The sequence below is a fragment of the Prunus avium genome, chromosome 1 (genome assembly GCF_965620075.1).
Source record: "Prunus avium chromosome 1, drPruAviu1.hap1.1, whole genome shotgun sequence".
NCBI lineage: Eukaryota > Viridiplantae > Streptophyta > Magnoliopsida > Rosales > Rosaceae > Prunus > Prunus avium.
Genome location: NC_142284.1, coordinates 7,235,001 through 7,260,672, shown reverse-complemented (window position 1 = coordinate 7,260,672; position 25,672 = coordinate 7,235,001). Strand labels below are relative to the sequence as shown.

General features: G+C 35.8%; 2 protein-coding genes, 1 long non-coding RNA gene and 1 other non-coding gene across 5 annotated transcripts; 2 read left to right on the top strand and 2 right to left on the bottom strand.

Annotated features, from left to right (window-relative positions):
* Positions 1-1,730: 1,730 nt before the first annotated feature.
* Positions 1,731-6,109, top strand: LOC148297203 (uncharacterized). 2 transcript variants are annotated; one of them, XR_015833702.1, is made up of 3 exons: positions 1,731-1,894; positions 2,245-2,283; positions 2,393-6,109. It is a non-coding gene; the product is annotated as an uncharacterized LOC148297203 (long non-coding RNA). The 2 variants fall into 2 exon arrangements; XR_015833701.1 differs by having other exon boundaries at positions 2,245-6,109.
* On the bottom strand, positions 4,787-4,893 carry LOC148297204 (small nucleolar RNA R71). The gene has a single exon (XR_015833248.1). It is a non-coding gene; the product is annotated as a small nucleolar RNA R71 (small nucleolar RNA).
* A 6,574-nt stretch (positions 6,110-12,683) lies between the features above and the next one.
* Positions 12,684-16,260, top strand: CIPK21 (CBL-interacting protein kinase 21). Its single transcript, XM_021953210.2, has 15 exons — positions 12,684-13,239; positions 13,338-13,400; positions 13,490-13,561; positions 13,671-13,778; positions 13,877-13,948; positions 14,058-14,111; positions 14,259-14,384; positions 14,470-14,559; positions 14,687-14,812; positions 14,912-15,019; positions 15,128-15,247; positions 15,328-15,393; positions 15,488-15,562; positions 15,654-15,763; positions 15,849-16,260. Exons 1-15 carry the CDS (start codon positions 13,078-13,080, stop codon positions 15,904-15,906), a joined length of 1,410 nt encoding a protein of 469 aa, XP_021808902.2. The 5' UTR covers positions 12,684-13,077; the 3' UTR covers positions 15,907-16,260.
* Positions 16,261-17,700: 1,440 nt separating this feature from the next.
* LOC110752545 (alpha/beta-Hydrolases superfamily protein) lies at positions 17,701-24,476 on the bottom strand. The gene is made up of 10 exons (XM_021953227.2): positions 24,016-24,476; positions 22,419-22,486; positions 21,221-21,291; positions 20,737-21,015; positions 19,708-19,871; positions 19,552-19,607; positions 19,392-19,444; positions 19,165-19,285; positions 18,242-18,339; positions 17,701-17,956 (listed from the first exon to the last, which is right to left on the bottom strand). Exons 1-10 carry the CDS (start codon positions 24,333-24,335, stop codon positions 17,885-17,887), a joined length of 1,302 nt encoding a protein of 433 aa, XP_021808919.1. The 5' UTR covers positions 24,336-24,476; the 3' UTR covers positions 17,701-17,884.
* Between the last annotated feature and the right edge of the window lie 1,196 nt (positions 24,477-25,672).

Sequence of the window (25,672 nt, the reverse complement as noted above, 5' to 3'; positions counted from 1 at the left end):
TCAGCAACCTACACAGCTCGGATGAGGCAGCATTCTTCATGAAAGTTGTTCCAATGGGTGTGTACTATAACATATCCAAACTTCAGCCCCATTGGATAAATATGGAGTCTGTTACCTAGCAAACACAGAGCCATGCTCAGGATGGATCTTATCAGCGCGGAAAATGAGTTAGCAATTTGTTTTGGCCTTAACTTCCTCCTCCGACCTTGGATTGGCCCAAATAACATATGGCTGGAAAGAAGACATTCTGAACTTCAATTTCAAGTGCTTAAAGTCCTAATTTGATTAAGAGAAGCCCAAGTTGTAAGCCCTTGAAGTTGCTGGTCATGCTGACCTCAGCATGTGCTGGTTGGATGCTTGGTCATGGTGAGCTAGGTATGAGCTATCATTTCTGGTTGGAAGCTTGGTCATGGTGACATGAAGATGAGCTAGGGCTGCTGGTGGGATCTATTGGTGAAGTGCATCAACCAATTCAAGATTTTCTAGTACAAGTGCATCACCCAATTTAGATTTTCTAATACAAGTGCATCAACCATTTCAGATTTTATAAAACAAGTGTTGTATGCATTAGCCATATTGAATTCAGATTTTCACTTCCCCTAGGCCTATAAATAGGGAAGTTCTCTAAGCTTGTAAACACACCCCAAGGGGGGGAGCTCTCAAACACTTCTCTAGAGCTCCCTTCCCTTCTCTCCCTCAAATTCTCTTAATTTTGCTTTCTAGTTCTCAATTCTAGCTTTCCTTTTGCTTCTTAGTTGTAATTTATTTTTCTTTGTAATGTAAAGTCTTTTCTTAAGTTTTCAAGTTTGATTAGTTTCCAAGTTTCAATTATGGTTCATGTTCTTATTCATTATGCTTATAAGTTAATATGCTAGTTTGAATGATTGATCACCATTTAGGCTTGCATGTTAGCTATCTTGGTTTGAATTAAGAGTATACACCATGCTTTAATTCGAATTGAACTATGAATAGGAAGAGTATGTATGGACATTCGACAACAGGGATTAGATACATGCTTGGTTGTTTAAATTGTTCTTCTATGCTTAATGGGTTCCTAATGCTTAATTTTAGGTTAGACAACAAATGATCAAATTAGGGAATTAGGAACACAAGGTTATGACCACACACCATGGCTTAATCATATTTTAGCTAGAATCAATCCATTAATCTAATTGAACTTGGGAACTTATTTGCTTGAGTTATTTCTTCCTTGTTTTATTTATTTCCTTTCTTTTTCATTTCTGTTTTGTGTAGGGAAAATGAATTGGATCATTCAATCACCAATCCCTGTGGAATCGACCTCGCACTTACATACGCTAAACTACCAACGGTTCGTGCACTTGCGAGTATCACAAGTTGAGGATGCAGCTGAATCCATTTTGGTGGAGCTAAATCTACACAACAAGTACCCCCTGAAACTTTAGTCAAATCTTACTTTACCCCCTCAAAGTTAAAGTGGCCCCTTAACCCACTTGATTGTGGTTTTGTGTTCCACTTTAACCCTCACCATTAACACCATTCAAAAGACCATAAAAAAATGTTGACGTGGCAGGGTCATTATGGTAAAAGCACCCACGGTAACCAATTGTTGAGCGTAGTCAACATTCTATGTGGCATAGTGGAACCCACAGACTTTTAAAATCCAAATCTAAGCAGCTCAGTTCGTAGATTTGTCCAAAAGATGAAGTTTCTCAGTCGAAATAATTTGGGGATTAAGGTTTGGAGTGTGTAATCGAAGAGAGAGAGAGAGAGAGAGAGAGAGAGAGATTCGAAAAATTGAGAAGGAGTGAATATTGCAGAAGAATCAAAATCTTGGGAGAATCGCGAATATTAGAGAGATTGAAAAGGACAATGACGGTGCCAAGAGAGAAAGGAGGTTCTCAACCCGAGTACGGTAAGTGGCCCTTCTCTTTTGAAATGGAATCGACGAAAGCAAGAGATTTACAGAGTGTGTTCCAAGTTCAAGCTTCTTTATTGTCTACTTGCTTTGTTGGGTTGGGTACAAAGGTGTTGAGTTTGAAAAGCCTGAAATAAAAAATTGTTGTGGTCTCCTATGTCTTGCTGTTATGTTTTCATGTTTACTAGTTGTTTAAAGGTTCTTTTAGTGCCTTAAAAATGTTAGTTGCTTGTGAATCTTGCTCCATGTCTGTTTACTGGTAGTTTAGTGGTTGTGTTGTCCTTTTAAAATTGTACATATGACTAGGCAGTGGTTAAAGTGTGTTTTTTTTATGTCATGTTGTGCAGATGACAAAGGAACAATCACCTTTGAAGTACACCATGGAGGTAAAAAGGACTTATTACTTTATTTTCTCAAATTTCAGCTTTCCAGAGCAAGTAATTTGTTTTCAATGGAAATATATGACTTTTTGGTGGAGTTTTTGTACAAGACCAGTTGGAGATGAAAGCTAAGATCTTGAAGATGATTGTGGAATTTTTCTAGAATTTTCGGCGCAGCTATTGAGAGCAGTATTTGAAGTTACGTCAGCATAAGGTGCAATCCCGTGTGTGCAAAGAAATTGACGTGTTATCCCAATCAAAGTAGGAAAAAGAGTCAATTACTTACCCATTTTGGATTTATGTTTTAATTAGGTTTTTCTTTATTTTTGGGATGTTGTAAAAGCCAAGCTAGGGTAGGAATAGACGTGTGATGTTTTATTTAAGCATGAGAAACAACTCCTTTGGGGTCACGCAAAGACTGGGAGAAATTGGAGACGCTAGAAGAGTACCGCAATTGGCTAAGTTTTATTTTGGAAGAATGATTATTTGAAGACTTTCCTAATTTTTCCTCAAGGCGTGCGATATATGGCTAGAAAGATAAGACAAACACCTACAATTTACATATTTTTCCCGAATTTTCTTGGAGGAGGAACCACCCCAAACGTGCGTGCAAAGAAATTGATGTGTTATCCCAATCAAAGTAGGAAGTTTGAGTCAATTACTTACCCAGTTTTGATTTATGTTTTAATTATGTTTTTCTTTATTTTTGGGCTATTGTAAAAGCCCAGCTAGGGTAGGAATAGACGTGTGGTGTTTTATTTAAGCATGAGAAACAACTCCTTTGGGGTCACGCGAAGACTGGGAGAAATTGGAGACGCCAGACGAGTACCGCACTTGACTAAGTTTTATTTTTTCTGCCTTATGTTTTTGCTTATGTCGAATTATATGATTATGTGTAACTAATTTTCTGTTGCTAAGGTATGATGTAACCCTAGTATGATAATCTAGTTTTCTTATTTTACCTATCTATTGATTGCCGTTTGATGGGATTCTTAATCATTGTGCTTAATAACTTGGTTGATTATCTTGATGCTTGATCACCATCTACACTTTTAATTGAGTTAATCGGATGCAAATTAGAGTAAATACCACACTTAATTTGAGGCTTGCTTCTTGTGATTAGGATATGTAATTCGTCTAGGGTAGATACCATTCTCCTAGGGTTTACATGCTTGTTGGAGGTTTTCACTGATCTTAATGAGTTTCTATGTGTTGATATTTGACCTAAATACCATAGGCGAATTGCATGTAGGAATATACGAGTTAGCCTAAATACCATAGGTAATTCATGAAAAAGGAAAACTAAGCAGCGACATCAAATGGTTAGTTAATAGGTAGGTGAATAAGAGGCTAGATCCGATTACAAGTGGTGAATTTATTGTCCTAGTGCTTTTATCAATTTGAATTTCTCATCTTGTGTTTCGTGACTTTCTACTTGTTTTTTTCTTTTAATTTCGTTGTTAATTAAATCATTCTTTCAAAAACCCCTTTTGTGTTTACGTGAGTATGCTACGTGTTTAATTTTCTGTTTATATAATTAGAGTAGTTAAAGTATTTTGTGAAGTAAATTAGGTTAGACTAGTTGGAAGTTGAATTCAATCCTCATGAGAATGACCTCGTATTTGCCATACTAAATTACGATTGACCTTGTGCACTTGCGAGTATAATTTGTGTTTAGACTAATCTTTATAATCTCCATTTTTCAGGTTGTCTAAAATTCAGAACAAGTTTTTGGCGCAATTGCCTGGAATTGTCTTTGTCAACTACGATTTAGTTCAATCTTAATTTAGCTTTTCAATTTTCTTTTTGTTTATTTCGTTATATATATATATATTATTATTTATAATTCATTTCTATTTTCTTAGTTTTATTTTATTTATTTCGTTTTTTATAAAATTTACTGGAAAATTTCAGATTATTGGAATTGATTTGTGTTTCTTGTTTGTCTTGTTTATTAGGTTCAGCTTAGTGTATGACTGGTAGACACTCTCAAGGTCAAGACATCATACTATTTGATCCTGAGATTGAGAGAACAGTTAGGAAACAAAAATACAAATTCACTCACTCACTGGAACATCAAGAAGATAGAGGTTCCGTTGAAAATATAAACGAGAAGAGTGACAAGAACGTTGGGGAACAACAATTAGCGCAATAGGAAGCAATGGAATGAGCACAACCTGCTCGAGCTATGAAGGAGTACTCCATCCAAACTCTTTCCAACACTCCATCATGTATTGTAGTACCAGAAGTCGAAGCAGATTCATTTGAACTCAAGTATGGAATGATTCACTTGTTATCATCTTTCTATGGCAAGTCGAACGAAGACCCTAACATGCATATTCGGGAACTTTTTGACATTTGTGGCACTATCAAGATCCTAAATGTCTCTGATGAAGTGGTTAGGATGAAATTGTTCCCGTTTTCATTAAAGGATAGAGCCAAAGCTTGGCTTCACTCACTGCCAGCTGAACCCATTAATTCATGAGAGGGATTAGCACAAAAAATGAATTAGCTTAGAAGTGATATCATGTGTTTTACTCAAGAAGAGCAAGAGTCATTCTATGAAGCTTGGGAGAGATTTAGAGAGTTACTGCAAAAATGCCCTCAACATGGCATTATTGATTGGATGCAGATGCACTTCTTTTATGAAAGACTTACGACTACAAACAAATGAATGGTTGACTCTGCATGTGGAGGTGCATTGATGGAGAAGACACCTCAAGAAGCATTTGATCAATTTGATTTGCTTGCCAATAATAATCAACAATGGGGCAGTGAGCGGACAAAGAAGGTAGGAATTCATGAAGTCGACACGAACACTGCGGTTGCTGCTCAAATTTCAAGCCTTGAGAAAAAACTTGAAACTCTTATGCATGTTGTTATTCCACCTTCCCCACAGCAAGTTTGCGCCATTTGTTCTGACCCAACTCAACTAATGGAACTTTGTCCATCTACTACGCAAGGTTTTGAGCAAGTTTGCCAAGTTAATTCATTTCAATGACCTCGGAATGATCCATATTCGAACACTTATAAGCTGGGGTGGTATAACACTCAAATTTTTCATAGAGCAACCAGCAACAACAAGTTAGTTCTAGCCATCGCTTCCAGCAACAAATGCAGCCTTTGAGTGAGCCTAAAAAACCAGCATTGGAAGACTTAATTGCTCAGTTTGTACAGACTTCTCAACAAAATCAGAATACTATGCAAGCGTCCATCACTAAGTTAGAAACTCAAGTAGGCCAACTCGCAACTATTGTGCATGAGAGGACACAAGACACATTCCCAAGCCAATCCGAAATTAATCCTCGAAATGTTGAGCATGTCAAGTCCATTAGAACTCTGAGAAGTGGCAAGTCATATGATAGACGAGAAGAAGCCACGATAAGTGTTGGAAAAGTAGATGAAGGTACAAAAGAAACTAAAGGACTACTTCCAGCACCTACCCAAGGCAAACCAAGTGATTTCGAAAGAACCACTAATGTTGATCAAATCACCCCTACAAAAGAAAGGATTTATGTTCCCCCACTTCAGTTTCCAGCAGCCCAACGAGTCCATAAACAAAAGAAAGATCAAATGGATATTTTAGAGATGTTCAAAAACTTCCATATCAATATTCTATTGTTGGACACCAACAAACAATTTCCTTCTTATCCAAATTTTTGAAGGATGCATGTACAAACAAAAGGAAATTCGTAGCGCATGAGAAAGTGTTGTTAATTGAAGAGTGTAGCGCGGTGTTGGTTAAGAAATTGCCTCCAAAACTAAAGGATCCAGAGAGTTTTACAATTTCGTGTATTATTAATGATGTTCAATTTGATAAAGCATTTTTAGATTTAGGCTCAAGCATTAACTTTATGCCTGTTTTTCCCCCGCTGCATTCAAACAAAAGTTCCATCACAATCTCACAATTTATTGTCCAAATTTCGGTAAAATAGCAAATTCAAAACCTACCTCTAACTTTGGACACACAAAGAACCTCCGAAGTGGGTTGAACTCTATCCAAGAAGTTTGCAGCCAAGCAAGCCTCCCACAGTAGCAATGAGGTGTAGCAACGGCCAGCTTTTCTCCTCGTGGAGGTTCTTTCCTCATCTTCACACCCTTTAATCGAAGAAAGATGGATAATTTTTTTTTCTCTCTAGGTATACAACCTTAAATCCTTCAAATGGTGGTAAGTAATTTTTCTAGGTTTAGAAACCCTTTTATCGAAGAAGAAGAGAGCGAATTGTTAACTGGGGTCCACTTCACCCCTTCAACTACTTAGATTTGGATTTTAAAAACCTGTGGGGTCCACTATGCCACGTAGGATGCTGACTACGTTCAGCAATTGGCCACCGTGGGTACTTTTACCATAATGACCTTACCACGTCATCATTTTTTACGGTCTTTTGAATGACGTTAATTGTGAGGGAGGGGGGGAAGGGGTAAAGTGGAACACAAAACTACGGTCAAGGGTTTTAAGTGGGCCACTTTAACTTTGGGGGTAAAGTGAGATTTGATCGAAGTTTCATGGGTAATAAGTCTTTCTTTTATTTTCCTTTGACTGTTTTGGTTTTTTTTTTTTTTGGTGAGTTTTAGGGTTGGATTTGTTTTAAGAAAATTGATGGCAGTTTTGTAATTTATAGAAAGTTTGAAGCCTCTTTGTTATGTTGTAAATAAGCTTTGAATGTGTTTCTAAAGTACATTTCATATAGGGGCTTTTTATAATTTGTGCCCCTATATTGGGTATAATAGTAAAGCTCTTCTTTTTTTTTTCATTTTGTAAACGACCAATTTTAATCTACCTATTTTTTTATTGGCCGAAATATTATCGTCATATATGACCCACAATCAATGCTGCCCCTAGACAAGGGTAGGCAGTGTGACTGCCCTGGGCCCACTATCCAGAGGCGACAAAATTTAAATTTTTTTTAATTATAAAGAGGTATAGTTTTATTTTTATTTTATAAAAAAAGTAACATGAGGTCTTTCAACTCTTTCAAGCTCTAATTGATTGCAAATTTGGAATTTTTAAGTTTGCTGTTGTGGAGGGGCATTTCTCAAATTCCAAGTTATGTTGTTCCTTGTTTATTATTTGAAGTTTTAAAATTCCATTAGATTTCCTTGTACTGTTTCTGATTTCAAGTAGCAATGATTCATGAAAAAACAACAATCTGAAAGCCAAGAAAGAAAAATAAATGACTAAATTGTTACAAGTATTTATCTTGTGTATGCATTAGATTTGAATGTATCAAGCGTAGCCTCTTATTTTAGATTTTTATATATTGATGTTTGAATTGATAAAATTTATCTTGAATGTTAAATTTTTAATTAATTTGAACAAGTTAAATCTAGATTGAAAAATACTTAAGTGAAAAAAAAAATTATATAAGTTGCACTGATACTCTTAATTGGAGGGGTATACTCATATTTGATACTCCGATACTCGTACCGATACTCGTATCTAATATGCCAATACTCGTATTCAATATACAGATACTCTCATCAAATTTGTGGATACTTGTATTTGATACACCGATACTCCTACTATATTCCGATATAGTTAATTTTAAAAACTCCATTTGTAAAGACCCAACCTCTTCTTCTTCATAGAAGCTAGGTCTTCATTTCATTTGAAAGAGTAACCAAAAAAGAAGAAGAAATAGGAAGAAGGGATTAAAAGCTATCATATCTACCTTTGGTGATATTGATGAATGAAGTTAGAGATTTGGGAAGTGGCTTCTCAATGTTTTAATTTATTTTTGTTTTGTTTTTTTTATGATTTAAACAATCCTATGAAGACTTGTATATTGTGTTTTGTTTATGTAGACTTGTATTTTGTGTCTAGTTTTATGTTTTGACTTATGATGGATGATTTTAATCCTATTAAACAATATTAATTTTTGCTACTTATATTATTTTAATCACCGTATCGGTGCCGTATCCGTATCCTAGTTTTTAGAATTTCGCCATATCATATCATATCGGCGTATCCGTACTAGTACCTATACCGTGTGATATAATTTAAGGGCCTAATTTTTTACATTTACCCTAAACCCTTGCAATAATAATAAATAAATAAAAATAGAGATTTTCAATTTAAACCCCACACTTCTCTTAGTTCACCCCATCTTTTAATTTAAATTTTCACAATTTTTAAGAAAACCTCACTATCTTCCCAAACTACCTTTAAATACACCCCAAACTGAAAAAATAAGAAATAAAAGAGATTTTCTATTTAAACCCCACAATTTTCTTTGTTCCCAGCAGAAAAAAACACAAACAAATGGAACCCCAAACCCGAAATTTAATACTTTCTACACAGAGAGAGAGAGTGAGGTTGTAAACAAGAAATTGGTGTGTGTGGGGGTGTGTGTGTATAGAAGTACGAGAGAGAGAGAGAGAGAGAGAGAGAGAGAGAGAGAGAGAGAGAGAGAGAGAGAGAGAGTGAGAGTGAGTTGGTAAACAAGAAGTTGGGGTGTGTGTATAGAAGTACGAGAGAGAGAGAGTTTGTAAACAAGAAGTCAGGGTGTGTGTATAGAAGTACTAGGGTTAATTATTAAGTTGGATGACCTTTTTTGTCTTTTTACACAATAATAAAACTTACAGCTTAATAATTTAAGTATTTGGATGAACAAAGAGAAGTGCGGAATTTAAATAGAAAATCTCAAAAAAATATTTTGATTTGACCCTAGAGCAAGCTAGCAGCATGACACATGTGATGCACGTGATGGAAGTTACTCTATATGGAAATTATTGCAAAAAGAGAAAAAGTGTTAGAGGGTGAGATGGAGAAAATAAGTGTGAACTTTAAATTATTGCAAAAAAAGAGAAAAAGTGTTAGGGGGTGAGATGGAGAAAATAAGTGTGTGAACTTTAATTTGTACACGTTTCATGTGGTTAAACTTATTGAACTTTTTGATGTCTCAAGTTTCATGTGGTTAATTATATATATTTTATTTCTTTTTGTTTTTGTTTTTGTTTTGCGGGAATTGATGATGGTAGATTTATTTGGAGCATTCGAAATTTTTCTTTATGATTCTCATGGATTTGTTGAGGTGCCTTGTTTGGCTTGTTGAGAAATCATTTCTCATATTTTTTTCACAAAGAATGGAAAATGAAAATTACTTTTTTAGTTTGTGTAGAATTGAAAATCAAACTTTGTTTAGTTTAAGACACGAAGATGCTATTTGTACTTATAAAAATAAATAAATAAAAAGAAATTATCGTTCATCCACACTCAGTCATTGGATTAATTTAAATGTATTCTGGTATATTAACACATGAACTCTCTTAAGATATATCTCGAAGATCTCGTATGACTGTTAGTATTGAAGATGATTTCATGGTAATACCAAAGTGAGTTGCTGTAAGTGACATTCCGAGAGAAGGTTTTTTGAGGGTCACACATATGTATGTAAATAAGAATTTAAATTCCAGTTATTGCTGCGTATTAATTGTAAGTAATTAATCAAAGCCCTAAAATTAGTTGACACCCAAGGGGTCACATGCACCATATTGATTTAGATCCAGAATATTATTGTTTCCCACACCCGAGGGGTCACATGTATCACACTCAGCAAACGCCATACAATAATTTTATCTCCAGCACATACAGATTTCTGGGGAAACGAAGTTTTAGAAAAATAATCCTATAGTTTTGTTGGTTAAGAGTACTTACTCATGCACTCGAGGTTTTAGGTTCGATTTTCCCTTCTTTTAATATCGCTTGTATATAAAAAAAAAAAACCTTATTTATTTCTTTTTTGATATATACATATTTCAGATATTTTCCATCCCGCAATTTCAACTAATTAAATGAGTGAAATAATTTAAAAGCAAGTAAATAAGCTAATACTGCATTATAATATTATTACCAATCATTCACCAAGTACAGTCTGTAAACAAAACGTGGTGCTCACACTTACAGACGAAAAAAATTCATAAAAATGCTTGCACTTTATATAGCTGGCAAATCAGGAAGTTGCTAAGAAATAAATTTTCCATGTGTTAAAAGGAATGCCACAAAGACATGAGTTAAAATAATGCAAACCCCCCAACATATGATGCTGAAAATGCTGAAAATGAAGCCCATGTCATGTGTATACAAATGAGATTTGTCCCGCAATTAATTAATGAATTAATTATTACTTGTTTTGTAATGCCAAATTAATCAATCATAATTCATAAGTAACACTTTACCATGTGGATGGAAACCCAAATTTGCTAGTCTTGAAGAAAGTTGAGGATCAAAATCAATTGGTAATGGGGAACTAAACTCAGATTCGATCCCTTAACTTTTTAACGTAGGTGAACATTTTCAACAAACCTTGGTGGAAGAGACAAAAACATGCACCTCAATCAGGTAGTATCTACTTCAACAAACTCCCATCACGTGCAACAACAAATCGAAGAAGGAGTACTTGTAGCATGCATGCATCTAATCTTCCAATACTTAGGAAAAGGAAAATAAATAAATAAACAAATGTTATGGCAAATTCCCCCCCCCCCCCCCCCACCAACAAAAAAGGAGAATGCTATTATGAAAAATATGAGCAACTTCTCCCAAGAAAATGGGAAAGTTCGTATCGCCAGTGTTCCAAAAAATAAAGTACGCGGTCCAGGTAGAGCTGATAAATTAATGAAACATATGCTTGGGATTGGGACTTCTTCAAGTTGTATTTATAAATTAATGAAACATCAATATTGGCTGCTCCATCGAGCCGTTGTCATTTATAATTATGCGAAACGGGTCTAATTCGGTTAAATGGGTTTTACGAAATCTCATGATATCTTGATAGCGTGTGGGAGAGAAACGCCCTCTCTTATAGTTTAGATTATGACTTGTATGTCAAAAAAGAAAAAGGAAAAAAGATACTTATTAATTAATTACTTCTGGGTTATCATTAAAAACTAAAAAAGGTTTGAAACCTGGAAGCTTTGTTGTCAAAGCTAAAATACAAAGTCAAGCCAGAAGCATTCATATTCTACAGTTTAACACTGGTAACAAATCAAGAGGCTACAGTTCTTCCACATCCCCCAAAGAAAAGCCACTTACCATTGTAATTAAGAATATGTAAAATAAAGTTTACAGATTTGTCTTCCACTGAGATAAATATAATATAAATTCCTAAAGTCGATCAGAGTTTTCCTCCCTGAAAATAATGATAAAAGTTTCCTTCACGTGCTTAAAATAAAAAAGGAAAACGTGTGTTACGTGATAGTTTTGCATATTGGAAGAGATAGGTTTGCCTTCAATTATGACCATTTCAGTACAGATGGTGTGGTGCCATGCACAAACCCCTAATCCTTGTAAACTTTTTTTTTATAATACAAATGATATTTTACTTTTCTAATCTAAACTACGGAAACGGAAATTTGAATTTGAGTGTTCAGAGTAGGAATTCACTTTAGCCAACTTAACTAAGCTAATATCTAACGCCCTTGTAAACTTTATATAATAGAAAACTATAACTATATACTTGATTTCATTTCATATAGATGAGAAACAACGGCAGATTTATGTATGAGCTAGAGTGGGCTCTAGCTTAGTGCTAAAGTTGGTGATGAAAAAAATTGTATTGAATGGGTTCTTTAATATTAGTAGGTTTCTCTCTTACTTTTTGTTTAATTTCCAATTTCAATGATTTAGGGTTTGGGAGTTAAATTTTGGATTTTATTGATGACTCATCCTTTTTTTGGTTTAGTCTATTTACTTGATCTCTACTTTTATTTAGTCTAGCTGTCTCTTGGTTTTGTTGAAGCTTGTGATTGTGCAATTGTAAATCTATATGACTGCACCCCCTACTTCTATTTGTACTCCCATAAAATTTAAAAATTGTTAATTGAAGAATAGTTGCTACCACTCATTTAATTTGCATAAAAAAAAATAAAAACCTATAGCCTATAGCCAATTAACCATGTAAACCTGTTTTTAAGAAGAAAAAAAAAAGTAATATAATGGATTTCTCATAATAAAAAATTAGCCCACCCCTATAAAATTCCATGGATCCGCCTTGATGAGAAGTCTTCTGCTCCGAACTTCATTTCATAAGACTACAAATAGAAATTCGATTTTTCACAAACAAAACATAAAATTACATACTAATTATCTTATAAAACATAAAGAATGATTAAAATGTAAGATTGAGAGACGACTCTAATTTGAGTATAAACACCATATCAACATATAAATCGTATACGCAAAATCCATCATTTGGTGGTCAATTAATTTATAACATATCAAGCGCTGTGCAGAGGGCAAATTTGAACGTGTATGAGTTTAAGGCTTTGATAACAATGTTGCATTCCACAATTGGGTTTTGGTTTTCCTCACCATCATTCTAAAATATTTAACAATATTAATGTTGCCCCTTTTCTCATTGACCATATCTACATGAAATACCTTATCAACGGCCACCTTCCATTCAAAACACGTTTACCGTCCATGGTCCATACCAACTAGCCAACTAGTCATTGAACTTTCCAAATTCCATGCAAGGACTCTCTCTCTCTCCCCACAAACACACAAAAGCAAAATGAGTTCTCTCAACTGGTAGGACTCAGTTATTAGAAACCACATGTAATCTGTCAACTGTATCCCTCATATATAATCACAAAACCTCAGCCATTACTATGGCAGCTAGAAATAAGCACGAGCTACATCCCGAATTCGATCGAATGTTTTTCGTTTTCGAACAAGATTTACAACAGCCAGGATATAAGGAGCATTTGCAGGGGATTTAGGAGGAACAGATATATTGTTGGAGAAGAAGAAGGCAGGGGATTTGATTTGTTATTTGGCTTCTCTCTGAGTTCAGAAACATGGGATTTGCCAGCAACATAGGGAAGTACCAGCTCGGGCGGACGATTGGAGAAGGTACTTTTGCCAAGGTTAAGCTGGCACTGGACAGCACCAATGGCAAGTATGTTGCCATCAAGATCCTGGATAAGCATATGGTCATGGAAAGCAATCTCAAGAATCAGGCAAAACTAAAAATCAACCTTTTGATTTGATTTGTCTGTTTGTTTGTTTTCTTGGACAAAATGAAAAACTGAACAAACCTGTTGTCCACAAATTTCAGGTACAGAGAGAAATTAGAACCATGAAGCTTCTAAACCACTCCAACATTGTACGGATACATGAGGTATATATCTTTAGCAGCTACAAAAGTTTGGTATATACAAATTTTGAGTCCAATGAATTTAGAGATTTTGTTTCGAATTTCGATTATAGGTGATTGGTACAAAGACCAAAATTTACATAGTAATGGAATATGTATGTGGAGGTCAACTCTCAGACAAGATGGTGAGACTCATCTACCCTTCATCTCTGATCCAACAATAATTTTTTGGGTAGCTAGCTTTTTCATGTGTATAGTAATTTGAATTTCTTATGTTTTTTTTTTAAAAAAAAGTTGTATGCCAAAAGATTTAGTGAAGGAGAGGCAAGAAAACTTTTTCAGCAATTGATTGATGCAGTGGACTACTGTCACAACAGAGGTGTATATCACAGAGATCTAAAGGTGAGTAAAAACTAAAACACAACCATACACATCATTTTTGCGAAAATTCTCCACAGGGGAGGTCCGGGAACTGACAAGGACTATGGCATCTTATACAGCCAGAAAACTTGCTTTTGGGCAGTAAGGGGAACCTGAAGATATCCGATTTTGGACTAAGTGCATTGCGTAAGGTAGCGACAATTTTGCAAATTCCTTATGTTCTTGAGCCATTATTTATTTGTAAGTCCTAAAATCTGACAATAAAAATTGGTGCTTTGCTGAAATTCTGATGATCAACAGCCTGGTGACCTTTTGTCAACAAAATGTGGATCTCCAAGTTATGTTGCTCCTGAGGTATGTAGCAAATCAAATTACGTTTTGTGAAGTTGTGCATAGAAAGAAAAATTATCAGCTCAAAATGACTAACCATTGTAATGTACAAAATTCATACCTGAATTTCACTTCGTTATGTGGTTGATCGCCTTCATTATTCATGAACAGCTGCTTGTCAATAAGGTCTACGACGGAGGAGCTGCAGATGTTTGGTCTTGTGGAGTGATTCTTTTTGAATTACTTGCTGGTGATCTACCATTTGATGACTCTAGCTTGATGAGTTTATATAGAAAGGTATACTTCAAAAGCATCCAATAAGCAAATCCCCATTTCGAATACAAACAAATTACCTGTATCTGAAACTTCTGCCCATGGATAGATTTGCAGAGCAGATTACACATTTCCACAATGGTTTACAGAAAGCCAAAAGAAGCTGATCTCCGGAATACTTGATCCAAATCCTAAAACGGTATAGCTCTGCCACATTTGTTAGACGCTTTAAAGCATTTTTCGTTGAATAATGCAACATTTACCGTGTTGACTGATCATATCTTTCATAGAGTACATTGTCTGATATGCTTCCTTTATCAAAGCAGAGACTAACAATACCAAAGATCCTGGAAAATGAATGGTTTCAAAAGGATTATGTGCCTTCATGTGGAAACAATAGTGACGATAAAATACACTTAGATGATGTCAATGCTGCTTTTGATTCAACTGAGGTAAGCTCAACCATAATTGCACTACAGAGGAAATGCTATAATCACACTTTTAATACCAAATGTCAGATTTGTGTTAACGTTGTTATTTGTTCCTTGCAGGAGAATGACATGGAGACAAAAATCCCAAAATCTGCAAGTTTTATAAATGCATTCCAATTGATAGCCATGTCAAATGATCTCGATTTGTCAGGTCTTTTCGAGGAAGAGGCAAGTCTGCAATGAAAAGAAATAGATTTGCTATAATATCTATCCTGCTTTTTTTTCTTTTTTCTTTTGGCTTATAATGAATATTGTTGAACTGCAATCTTTGTTTAGGATGAAAACAAGCAGAAAACAAGGATTGGATCCAAGCATACGATTAAGGAAACCATAAAGAAAATAGAAGCTGCTGCAATGGATGTGAGCCTTTCGGTAGAAAGAACGAATAACTTAAGGGTACAGGAAACTTATATTATTGCTTTCTTTTTCTTTCCTGTTTTCACAGTTCCTGCAAACTAATGATTTCTTTTCATCAGATGAAAATGCATGCAAAACAGATTATGACTAGATGCTCTAGATCATATATTGACATATCAGCAGAGGTGAGTAATTGTCATACATTTTTCTGACTCAAATGAATGAAGGATTTTAATTTCAATCTTTTGTATGCTGACGAACTCGAGTGGCAACTGGCAGGTGATTGAAGTTGCTCCGACTAATTGCGTCGTAGAAATATCAAGATCTGCAGGGGAGCTTGGAACATACAGAGAAGTATAATGACCATATCCATGAGCTGGTTTTTGCATTTATAATCAAAAAAATTGTTTACTTACTCAGATAACATTATGTTGAAAATGTTCAGTTCTGTAAGAGTTTATCAAGCCAGCTGACAGAGGAACCTGCTGTTTCATCACAAATGCAAGAGTCTGATGTGGTCAGCATTCAATGCCAAAGTATCCGAAAAAAAGAAAGGTATTATTCTGCAATGATCACTACAAGTATATAACATAGATTGCTGCAGCTGGCTGACAAACTATTTTTCAATAATTATATGCAGCTCTGAGGAGACAAATTCCAGAAAAATTAAAGACTACCGTGGCTATTCATCGTCTTGAGTAGCTTCTTCTTGTTTTTTGGTTTTGTTTTTTTCTCAATACCAAGTTACAGATGGTTCCTAAAGGAAGCTGTAAATGTAGATTAATAAGAACCATAAAAAATAAAAAATAAAAAATAAAAAAAACCCTGATTTCTGGAAAGCTTTTTTGCTCGCTGGCCGGAAGAAAAGAAGAGCAAGAAGAGCAGAACGTTTTGATTGCTTTCAAATTCTGCTGTGTATTCATTTTTATCATTTTTACCCAACTTCTCAGACAAAATATGTTGCCTGAAGATGACAGCGGATTTCACCACTGCGGTTTTCCATTGTACTACATATATGACAAGAAATAAAATTTACTGATTTGTTGAAACCAGATTTATATATTTGTCTAAAGATAGATTCATATTCAAGCAAAAACAGCTTTCTTGAACGATCCAAAAGCACTATTCTCTACTTGTTTACAAAACAAGTCACAATCCAAAAGCACTATTTTCCTGCTGTGACGAAGGGAAATTTCAAAGATTTATAAGTTCTTGCCTTGATTTTTTTATTTTTTTTTCCAGAGCAGATTTGATTATTTATCTACAACGTGACTCCATATTCAAGCTCCAAATATACTTTCTTCAACAATCCAAATCAATATAGCTTAAACTAGTTCAGCATAACAGATCATATTTTAAAACCAGTATTCCCTGTTTTCTCCATTAACTAATTGACCTATTGTATCCCAAACTAATAAATTTATATCATAATCCAAACAACAATACAAATCTTAATACAAGCTATAATATTATGAAATTGAAGTGCCATGTTGGTGGTGGTGAGGTTGGGGTTGGGGTGATGTCAGGGATGGGGAATGCTGGCGGTGGTAGCAGTGGCAGCTGTAGAGGCAGCACTATTGGTTCCGGTGGTGGTTGGTTTTAGTGTTGAAGATGGCAGTTACGGTGGTGATGGGGCCTTTGGGGGGGGTGGTCACAACAGCGTGTAGGTGGAAAGGTTGTGATGGTGGCATGGCATTACTAGTGGTGGAAGCAAGGGAATGGTAGTGGCAACGGTGGAGCCAGCAGGGATGATGAGCGGTGGAGACAGTGGCGCTAGTAGTGCCAACTGGCAAGGATGGTTGGTGCCGTCGCAACAACTGCAACTGGCACTGGCAAGGGCAGTGGTGATGACAGCAGTGGCATGCTTATGGTAGTGGTTGCAGTGGATGTGGCGATGGCCGTGCTTGTTGTGGTGATTGTGATGAATATGACTTTTTTAATTAAAAAAATTCTCCTAATACATCTATCTATTACATAGAACATTTTTTTTACTCACTACATTTCACATCTATCTATTACTTAAAAGTTTAGTATAGTTTCTATTGCTGTAATTGGTTGGTTCTTAAGAAAGGGTACTGGGACCATACAGCCTCAAGGCTTCCAGTCACTGAGTTAATTCCTACTGACGTTAAGAGCATGACTATCTTCACAACTTCCTCAAATGTGGCCAAAATTTTTGTGCCAGATTCTCAAGTACAATATGAATAACACAGTCAGTGCCCAAGGACTACTTTTTCTAATACAAAGTTTATCAAAGTTTCAAGGGCCAAGGAGATCAATTACAAACTACAAATATAAATTGAAGGCTGAAATAATTCTTAAAGAGTACATTTTGGTTACACCGCAAGTTACGTAAATCAACTTTAAAATGAAGTCCAGCACAAACGCAGACTCATCTATTCCATGGTTTCAATTTAATTACAAAAGGCCAGTATAAGGGTTTGATTACAAAATAAAGGTATTCATGCAGAAACTAACAACTTGGACATGGCTTGCAACAATAATGAGAGCTTACACACATCTCTGCATTTACATTTGACAAATATACATCACAGTATCTTCATAGGTGAAAATGTACATGACAAGCTTTAAAATTGATAAATTTAATAAAGCAGCAGTCTAATCCATTGTTGAATCACGTATTGGAAGAAATAAAAAATCAAACTTAAAGAAGACTTAGAGAAGGAAGTAATCTATCATATGGAAAACCACATCTGCACCATCAGAATTCAACCAGTAACTCTTCACCTGCATGGGCATGAAGGAGTAGATATATATAAGAAAAAGAAAACACACAACACCAAATGCTTCTCTATGACAATAAATTTGTTACGAGTATAGTTCATTAGGAACTTGGACAAGTTCTACGCCTTAAAAGGGGTTAAAATCTAGAAACTAACTTCTACCATATAGCAGTCTGCCTATATATCCGCTCAAAGTTAAAATGCTTCCTTCAGTATTTTGTATAAAACAAAAAATTATCTGTGTACATGCCACTAATTAGTCATAGCAATAGAGCCAACCAAAACTTGCCTGAATGGTATTATGAGCAATATATCGTTGTCGACTTTTTTGAAAGCTGACATCCACACGTTCCCAAGGTATCTGAGTAAGGCCTCTAATCATCTCCTCTATACACAAGAAATGAAAAATACTACTTAAAGCTGGAAGTAAACCAGAAAAGAATTTGAATATATAACATAAGACAACCTGAAATCATTGTAAGAAACAGTACTCTGTCCTGAAGTCAATAATGAGGGACAAAGAGAAAACATGTGTAACAGGCGGTAAAAAGCATGTTGGAAAGGAAATTTACTATGTATCTGGCACTGCTGCACTCAGGCAACTCTGACTTCAGGTTTTGAAGTGTTGTTTAAGGACAGATGAGTTATGTCATTCTCATGGCATATAAACCCCAAATACAGTAATACAGCGGAGCCTAGAAGAAGGTGACTCGCGCAGACAGCTGACTCCCTTTCATGATCTGGCCTGGTCGACCCAATCATGATATTGAAGGATGGGACCTTTTCTCGAAAAACGAAATACTAAAGTTATAAATGATGAAGAGGTTGTCAATAGTTTCCCCTTCTGTGTCTCTCCTGATGACCACTCCTATTTCTCTCCTTGTCCAAATAACCGCCATTCCAGTGTCTATTAACATGATAGTGTGCAGAATGTAAAAGTATCTATGTACGTTAACACAATATAAAGACTACTACAGAATACACCACTGCTGTCCTACTTGCCCATCTGCTAAATGTTTTAACATTTCAAAAAAATGGCACCATGTCTCTGCAAAAGGCCCATTGCTAGGCACACAACTTAAACAGTTTTGTCCTTATTGGGTGGAGACATAAACTTAGGACCTAACCAGCCACACAATCTGGCCCAAAGCCCAGGTCCCTCAGTTATTCCAATAGTTAAACACAACCAAGCAGATAAAAAGTTTGACAAACCTTCCAAGTCTATTTTTTGGTCTTGAGCACATGAAGAGGCTTTCATATGAATATCATCAAAAGTTTCTTGCTTGACATATACAATATGCGGATATCTGTCATTGGTTCCAAGTAGATTGGACTGCAAATAAGCAATGAAGAAAAAAGTATTGGAGTGAGTTTGGAACATAACTGATATATAAACCCTGAACAGGCATGACGTGGAGAGGGAAACAAGGAAGCCTTACCTTCGGAAGTTCATCTTGACGCCGGATTGAAGATGTTCTCCACCCAACCATATCTTAAAAATCAGTGAACTTAAACAAGACATTCATGGTTTTAAACATATAAACAATGTATGAGAGATATCAATATTTTCAAAGCAATTTAAATCCGGAAAAAGGATACGATCATAATTTGCATTAGCATATGCCACACGGCGCTTAAATGCACGTAATGCTGATCTGTGCATGCCAGAGAAAAATATTGTAATACCATTGACAAAACTGATTATAATTGAATGTTTATGAAATCAATGAGCATTATGGACATAGTATTACTAACATGAATTTTAGGTCATCAGAGTCATTAACCATTCGAAGAAGAAGAGGAGGTCTGCCATCATCATCATCTGTTAGGAAGAGATGCTTCCCGGATCTCCCAACAATAAAGTGTGCAGTTTGAGAAGCTCTTCTCTCAAGAAAAGGAAGACCACAGAGAAATGGGAGCTGTGGAAACAAAGTTAACAAAACAGAGTTTAAGTTCACAAAACAAATGTGATAATCAATTAGAAATAGAGGTGTATGATAACATTGCACAGATTCTCTACATTTACTGAGAAGATTCTCTAATATAGAATGGAAGTAACAAATACATTAGGAAACCTTCAACAACCAGCTACTTGTCAACACTACATATTTCAATGCTTATCTTATCAGTTGTCAAACCAAGCATATCCTTCAAATCACAAAACGAATTACTAAAAATCAATAGTAAACAATTGAATGATAAATAAGAATGTAGAAACTTGAGAATTTAAATAGAATATAGAAAATAACTAAACATATAGAAAAAGAAGGCTCTCTCTGTGTCTCCGTCTGTCTCTCTCTCACTCTCTCACACACGCGCACACACAGACACTCACACACACTATGAAAGGACAACAGATTCTCTAGCCAACCCCTTTGTTCTCCCTCCCTCTCTCTCTCTCTCTCTCTCTCTCTCTCTCTCTCTCTCTCTCTCTCTCTCTCTCTCACACACACACACACACACACACACACTATGAAAGGACAACAGATTCCTAGCAAACACCTTTGTGCGCATAAATGTTCAATTTTTGTTTATCGATAGCAAACACAACAGTTACTTGATCTACCTGTTTATTTCCACTACGGAAGGACAACATCTTTCTAGCAAACACCTTTGTGTGCATAGATGTTCAATTTTTGTTTATCCATAGCAAACACATCAGTTATTTGATCTACCTGTTTATTTCCACTATGAAAGGACAAAAGATTTCTAGCAACCACCTTTGTGTGCATAAATGTTCAATTTTTGTTTATCCATAGCAAACACAACAGTTACTTGATCTACCTGTTTATTTCCCCTTGAACCAAGATGTGGTGTTGCGAACGTTATAAAGTTCATTGGTTCCAGTCCAGCAATTGTACCGTGGTGAGGCTGGTCAAGGGATTGTGTCAAATTATTTGTATGCCCTTCAATTAGGCAATTACCATTATGACCTGAGTGTTCAGATTTTGGACAATGTTCGTAGAGCCTCCCGATGGCATACCTCGCAACCAACCCTCCTAAAGAGTGAGCCACAAATGATATTTTCCGCACCTCAGACCTATTTCTGACAACAGCTAATACCTGCATCACATATTATTCTAGAATTCAAGATTTGAATAAAGTTCAAATAAAAACTTTCTAATATTGGTATTTGTCTTTGCAGTTTTCTTATATTGGAGAGTACTATACATGTTATTTGCATTAAAAAAATACCCACTTGAGGATAGTTTCATAAACCAAGGGAGCTATGCTAAAACATGAGGACAAATATGCTATTTCCAAATACCTCTTCGGCTAGCCTTTCACCCATCATGTCAACACCATCAAATGTCATCATTGAAGAGTTACATTCACTGCCTGCGGGAAAAATACCAAGTCAGAAAAATCATGCATTCTGGATAAGACTCTGATTCCTACACTAAATTTGCAGCAAAGGAGGAACTTGTAGAATTTGAATGTTTTGATGACTAACAGCTTTCCTACCATATTACAGCATCAATAAACAGATGTCAGATACAGAAGAGCATCGACAATTATTATTATTATTTTCAAATGAAAGACAGAAGCCATCTTGCTTTAATTTTGCAAACTATTATCTCAAATCAAACTTCGGATTTCCTGGTTTATACAAGACTATAGATGGGCTAAAACATAACAAGGTTTAAGTAAGACAGACGCCATCCCAGCGAACAAATTCAAACTTCCTCTCCCATCCTGAAACACCAAAGTGTCATCGCGAGGAGCCTCAAGCATTGTCTTCATATTATTTGATTTGAACTTTGTGTTGTAAATTTTTCTGTGCGAATGTTGGCTTGTTTAACTCTAATGGTTCAACTCAACTACACCTTTGATATAGTTTCATAGTTGGAGTAATTGGGAGTTGGGGGGGTAGGGGTACTATAAGATGAATTTTCAAGCATGGACAGTGGAGGCAGGGCCAAGTTGCAGATGGTGGATGGTGGATGGCCATGCACAATTCATTGGGAGCCAAAGATAATTCATTTAATTGATTTCATCTTTGATTTATTAATGGAGAACACTATTTATCCCAACTTACATGTCCCAAGAAAAGGTACCAAACCCTTGCATAAAAAAGAGAACAATGTGTAAACTCTAAAGTGAGCATACCATGAGTGCTGGAAAGGAAACGTTGGGAATTAAAGTTGGGTTGTTTACAATTGTCCCTTATTTGACCTTCACTGACACGTTCAATTCGTATGAACATTTAGTATAATGTGGATGGAGGAAACTACTGCCAGATGCATTATGTAGTTCAGATTCAGAACAGACTTGGAAAGAGGGTTCTTAATCATATTTTGCACTCAGGTTTGCCTAGGATTTTAGTATACGCAGTCAAATCCAAACTTGACCTTCGCACCAATTAAATAAATGTTTACAAATAGAAAAGAATCTAATATATGTAATTGCTTAGTATATTCGGTGCACATGTAGAGAGGAAATCATAAGCGACAAGAAGCACTCACGGTGCACAATTACTTTATCAGGAAGCTTGTTCACAAACTGTTCTGCAGCATATCTCCAGTCTGAAGCACTGAAATCACGGAAAAATTTCAAATGAGATGCAGCAAAAGCATGCTTAAAAAATGACAAACAGCATGATTAGTCAGGGACGGACAACATAAGAATTTGGAATATTTACAAGGGAGTATCTTTAATAGGAAGAAGATATATACCGCTTGAAATCACAGATGGGTACAGAAGATAAGGCTACAAAAGTAATTTGAAGGATGAGATTCAACCAATTCTTTGTCTGTGCATCCTTTTTGAGGGGTAGGCTTTGAGTTCTCTCTCCTCAGATTTAGGAGCTCCTAGAGGTGTCCCTATTTTAGGAGTTGGATAGGGAGCATGGTTGGAGGTGGGTTTTCTCACTTTCTCCCTAAATTTTATCTAAGGAGGTGGTTTAGGGAGTCCATTATGGATGCTCTAAATGAGCCTAATACGACACGAAACGACACGGCGATACGGAAAATCTCTAAAAACTAGGATACAATACGTCATGGATATGACAATTAAAAATATATATTAATAATTTAATATATAGTAAAAATATATATATAATTCAAAAAATATTTTAAATAACATTCATTTCAATCAAACTTTAAAGATTTTAAAAGATCATTCAAATTTAAAACATCCAAAAACTCTAAAAAATTGAAAAACATAGGTCTCAATCAGGATCAAATCTCCTTCATCCTACAGCCAATCAGAGTTTCTGCATATACTTTATGTACAAGTCAACTGTTAACAATATAAAGAGTTGCAATACAATCAAAAAAACCATCACGGGTTATTCTCCAGATTCCTACTCCCATCTAAATTTCTACAGACGTATCTGACCGTGTCCAGTATGCTGGATACACATATCCAGGTGTCAGAAAACATATCCGTTGTCTCCGAAATGTATCCGACGCATATCGGAGCGTATCGTATCCAATATGGGATACAAAGCTAAACTGGCATATCCTTGCTTCATAGAAATGAGCTAAACCAAGCCAAGTAATGGGGTGTTTAGGCTTGGCTCGACATAAATGTACTCAAGCTTGGCTTGAATAATTCTTTCCAAGGTTGAGCTTGGTTTGGTTTGTATGTGGGATGTGCCAAGCCTGAGCTTGTCTTGGCTTCGCTTGGACATAAGCAAAGGATGAGTCTTACTATGAGCCATCCGGCACTCAAGTCGAACTCAAGTGGCCTCGTTGTGATGAAATTTGAACTGCTCACAAGTTTTGCAAATCAAGCATATCAAAGTTAAAGCTTGATTTGTATTTTTTTTAACAAGCTTAATATTTTGCTTGATTTTGGCTCGTCTCTTCCACTGAGTCGAGCTGCCAAAAAACAAGCAGAGCACAATACAAAACCCACGTTTCTCTTAGTCTACAGAATAAAGCATTGAAAGCAACCTTAATTATCTTTTAGATTGCTTCATTCCAATGAGGCATACCATTTCCAATTCTACTTTAACAAACACATATATAACTATAATTTTACACATATCACCACATATACTGAAAAAAAAAACAAGCACATTTTATCAACCCACAAATTAAAATGGGAAAGGCGAACCTGCCGATGATTCCATTGACCATAATGACAAGATGTTCAGGCACAGCGCCGCCCTTGGGGTGGGCGGCGAAGACATCCTCGCCCCCGCTGTCGATCTCCACCTTAATCTCCCGGCGGCTGGGGTCCCTGAAGCAGCCTCCGCCGCCTATAATTCGGTTCAGCAACTCCATCCGGGTCGGGTTTACCCACCGCCTACGCTCAGAGGACCGAAACCCTAGGTTGCTGCTGCAGCAGAGGGCCTCGCAAGAGCGGTTCTTTCGGGTCGGGTTGGCAGCGTGGACCGTGGTTGCAGAATGGAGGGGAGAAATGGCCGCGATCATGTGTTTTAGAGAGAGAGAAAGAGAGAGAGATTGGGGTATGAAAAAGCGTCGAGTAAAGTATGAGCAGTGAAATGGAAGCTGCTGTCATTGAAAGCAGTGAATGAATGTAGGCGCGGAGATTACCGGTTTTTTCCTTTTTTGTTGGTATATTCACTAATCAAATAAAAAATTATTTAATATTGATCCTTTTTCTATTTTTGTTTTGATTGAATCAGCTTTGCAAGATAATGTTCTGTTCATGTTGTGAAAGATCAATCGAGTAATATAAGCACGTGCTCTTGACCCAAAAAATCATTATATAATCACGTGGTATTATTTTTGGCATTTCAGTCAATGATGACCCAGCGAAGGGCCTGATCTGTTGCTGCAAGATACAAAAATCATCCGTTTGTTTGTTTGTTTATTTTTTCTGTTTTTTATTTTTTTAAATTAAATATTTTGGTTAACTTTAATTATTGTTTTAAGTTGATACACGAGTTTTAGGTGATTTACAAATTAATACACAAACTCGAATGAATTCTCCAAATTGACTATTCCCATTAGTCAATCTGTTAATAGAATTGTTAATTGTTGACGTGGCAAATATAAACGCTCCACTTTATAAAAAGACAACGCTTTCAAAAGAGAAATCGCGCTTACCAAAAATGGGCTACATAAAAATCGAATTATGTCGAACCGGCTTTGTTTCATTTAAAAAGGAGCTTTGATTTAATAGTTCAATCTACTTTGTACTATAGCATTTTGATGGACACTTGCATTTTCAGTGAAAAAGTTATAAAGGCTCTGTTTAATAGCATTTAAGAAGAAAAAAAAATGCTACTGACACAGTGCAAGCTCATTCCACATACTTTTCATTTTTGCTAGATGCTCAATGAAGGATTTTCCTTGGTGTGACATCCCAAAACCATCCAAAGGCTCTGTTTAATAGCATTTAAAATTACTCATTATTTTTCTTGGATATTAATAATAAGAAAAATGGTACAAAACCATCCAATTTTCCCCATGGGTCATCTACCCATGAAAAGTCCAATGAGATTAAATTCAAATCTCTCAAACAGAAATTCTCAATCAGTGAGCCACACTTACCCATTGATTTCCAATTTTTCTCATGGGTTATCTACCTATGGAAATCTCAAAATCTCCAAACTGTCTCAAAGACACAAATTCTTAATTAGTGGTCCACACTTACTCATTAATTTCCAAATCAATTCTGAACTACGTTGGCTTGATCCCTTCGAAAGGGTACGTAGGCAATCTAGAGACTCAATCTAGATGCAACCGCCCAAATCTCAAATCCAAATTGAATCCCTGGTTCATTTTTTTAACCAAATTCACCC

Excerpts from the sequence above, each read along its gene's own strand:
- CIPK21 (XM_021953210.2), top strand. The coding sequence starts at position 13,078 with ATGGGATTTGCCAGCAACATAGGGAAGTACCAGCTCGGGCGGACGATT. Across the intron at positions 13,562-13,670 it reads GTCAACTCTCAGACAAGATG|TTGTATGCCAAAAGATTTAG; the intron begins GTGAGACTCATC and ends TTTAAAAAAAAG. Across the intron at positions 14,112-14,258 it reads CAAGTTATGTTGCTCCTGAG|CTGCTTGTCAATAAGGTCTA; the intron begins GTATGTAGCAAA and ends ATTCATGAACAG.
- LOC110752545 (XM_021953227.2), bottom strand. The coding sequence starts at position 24,335 with ATGATCGCGGCCATTTCTCCCCTCCATTCTGCAACCACGGTCCACGCT. Across the intron at positions 22,487-24,015 it reads GTCAATGGAATCATCGGCAG|TGCTTCAGACTGGAGATATG; the intron begins GTTCGCCTTTCC and ends CCGTGATTTCAG. Across the intron at positions 19,286-19,391 it reads GTCAAGATGAACTTCCGAAG|TCCAATCTACTTGGAACCAA; the intron begins GTAAGGCTTCCT and ends GCTTATTTGCAG.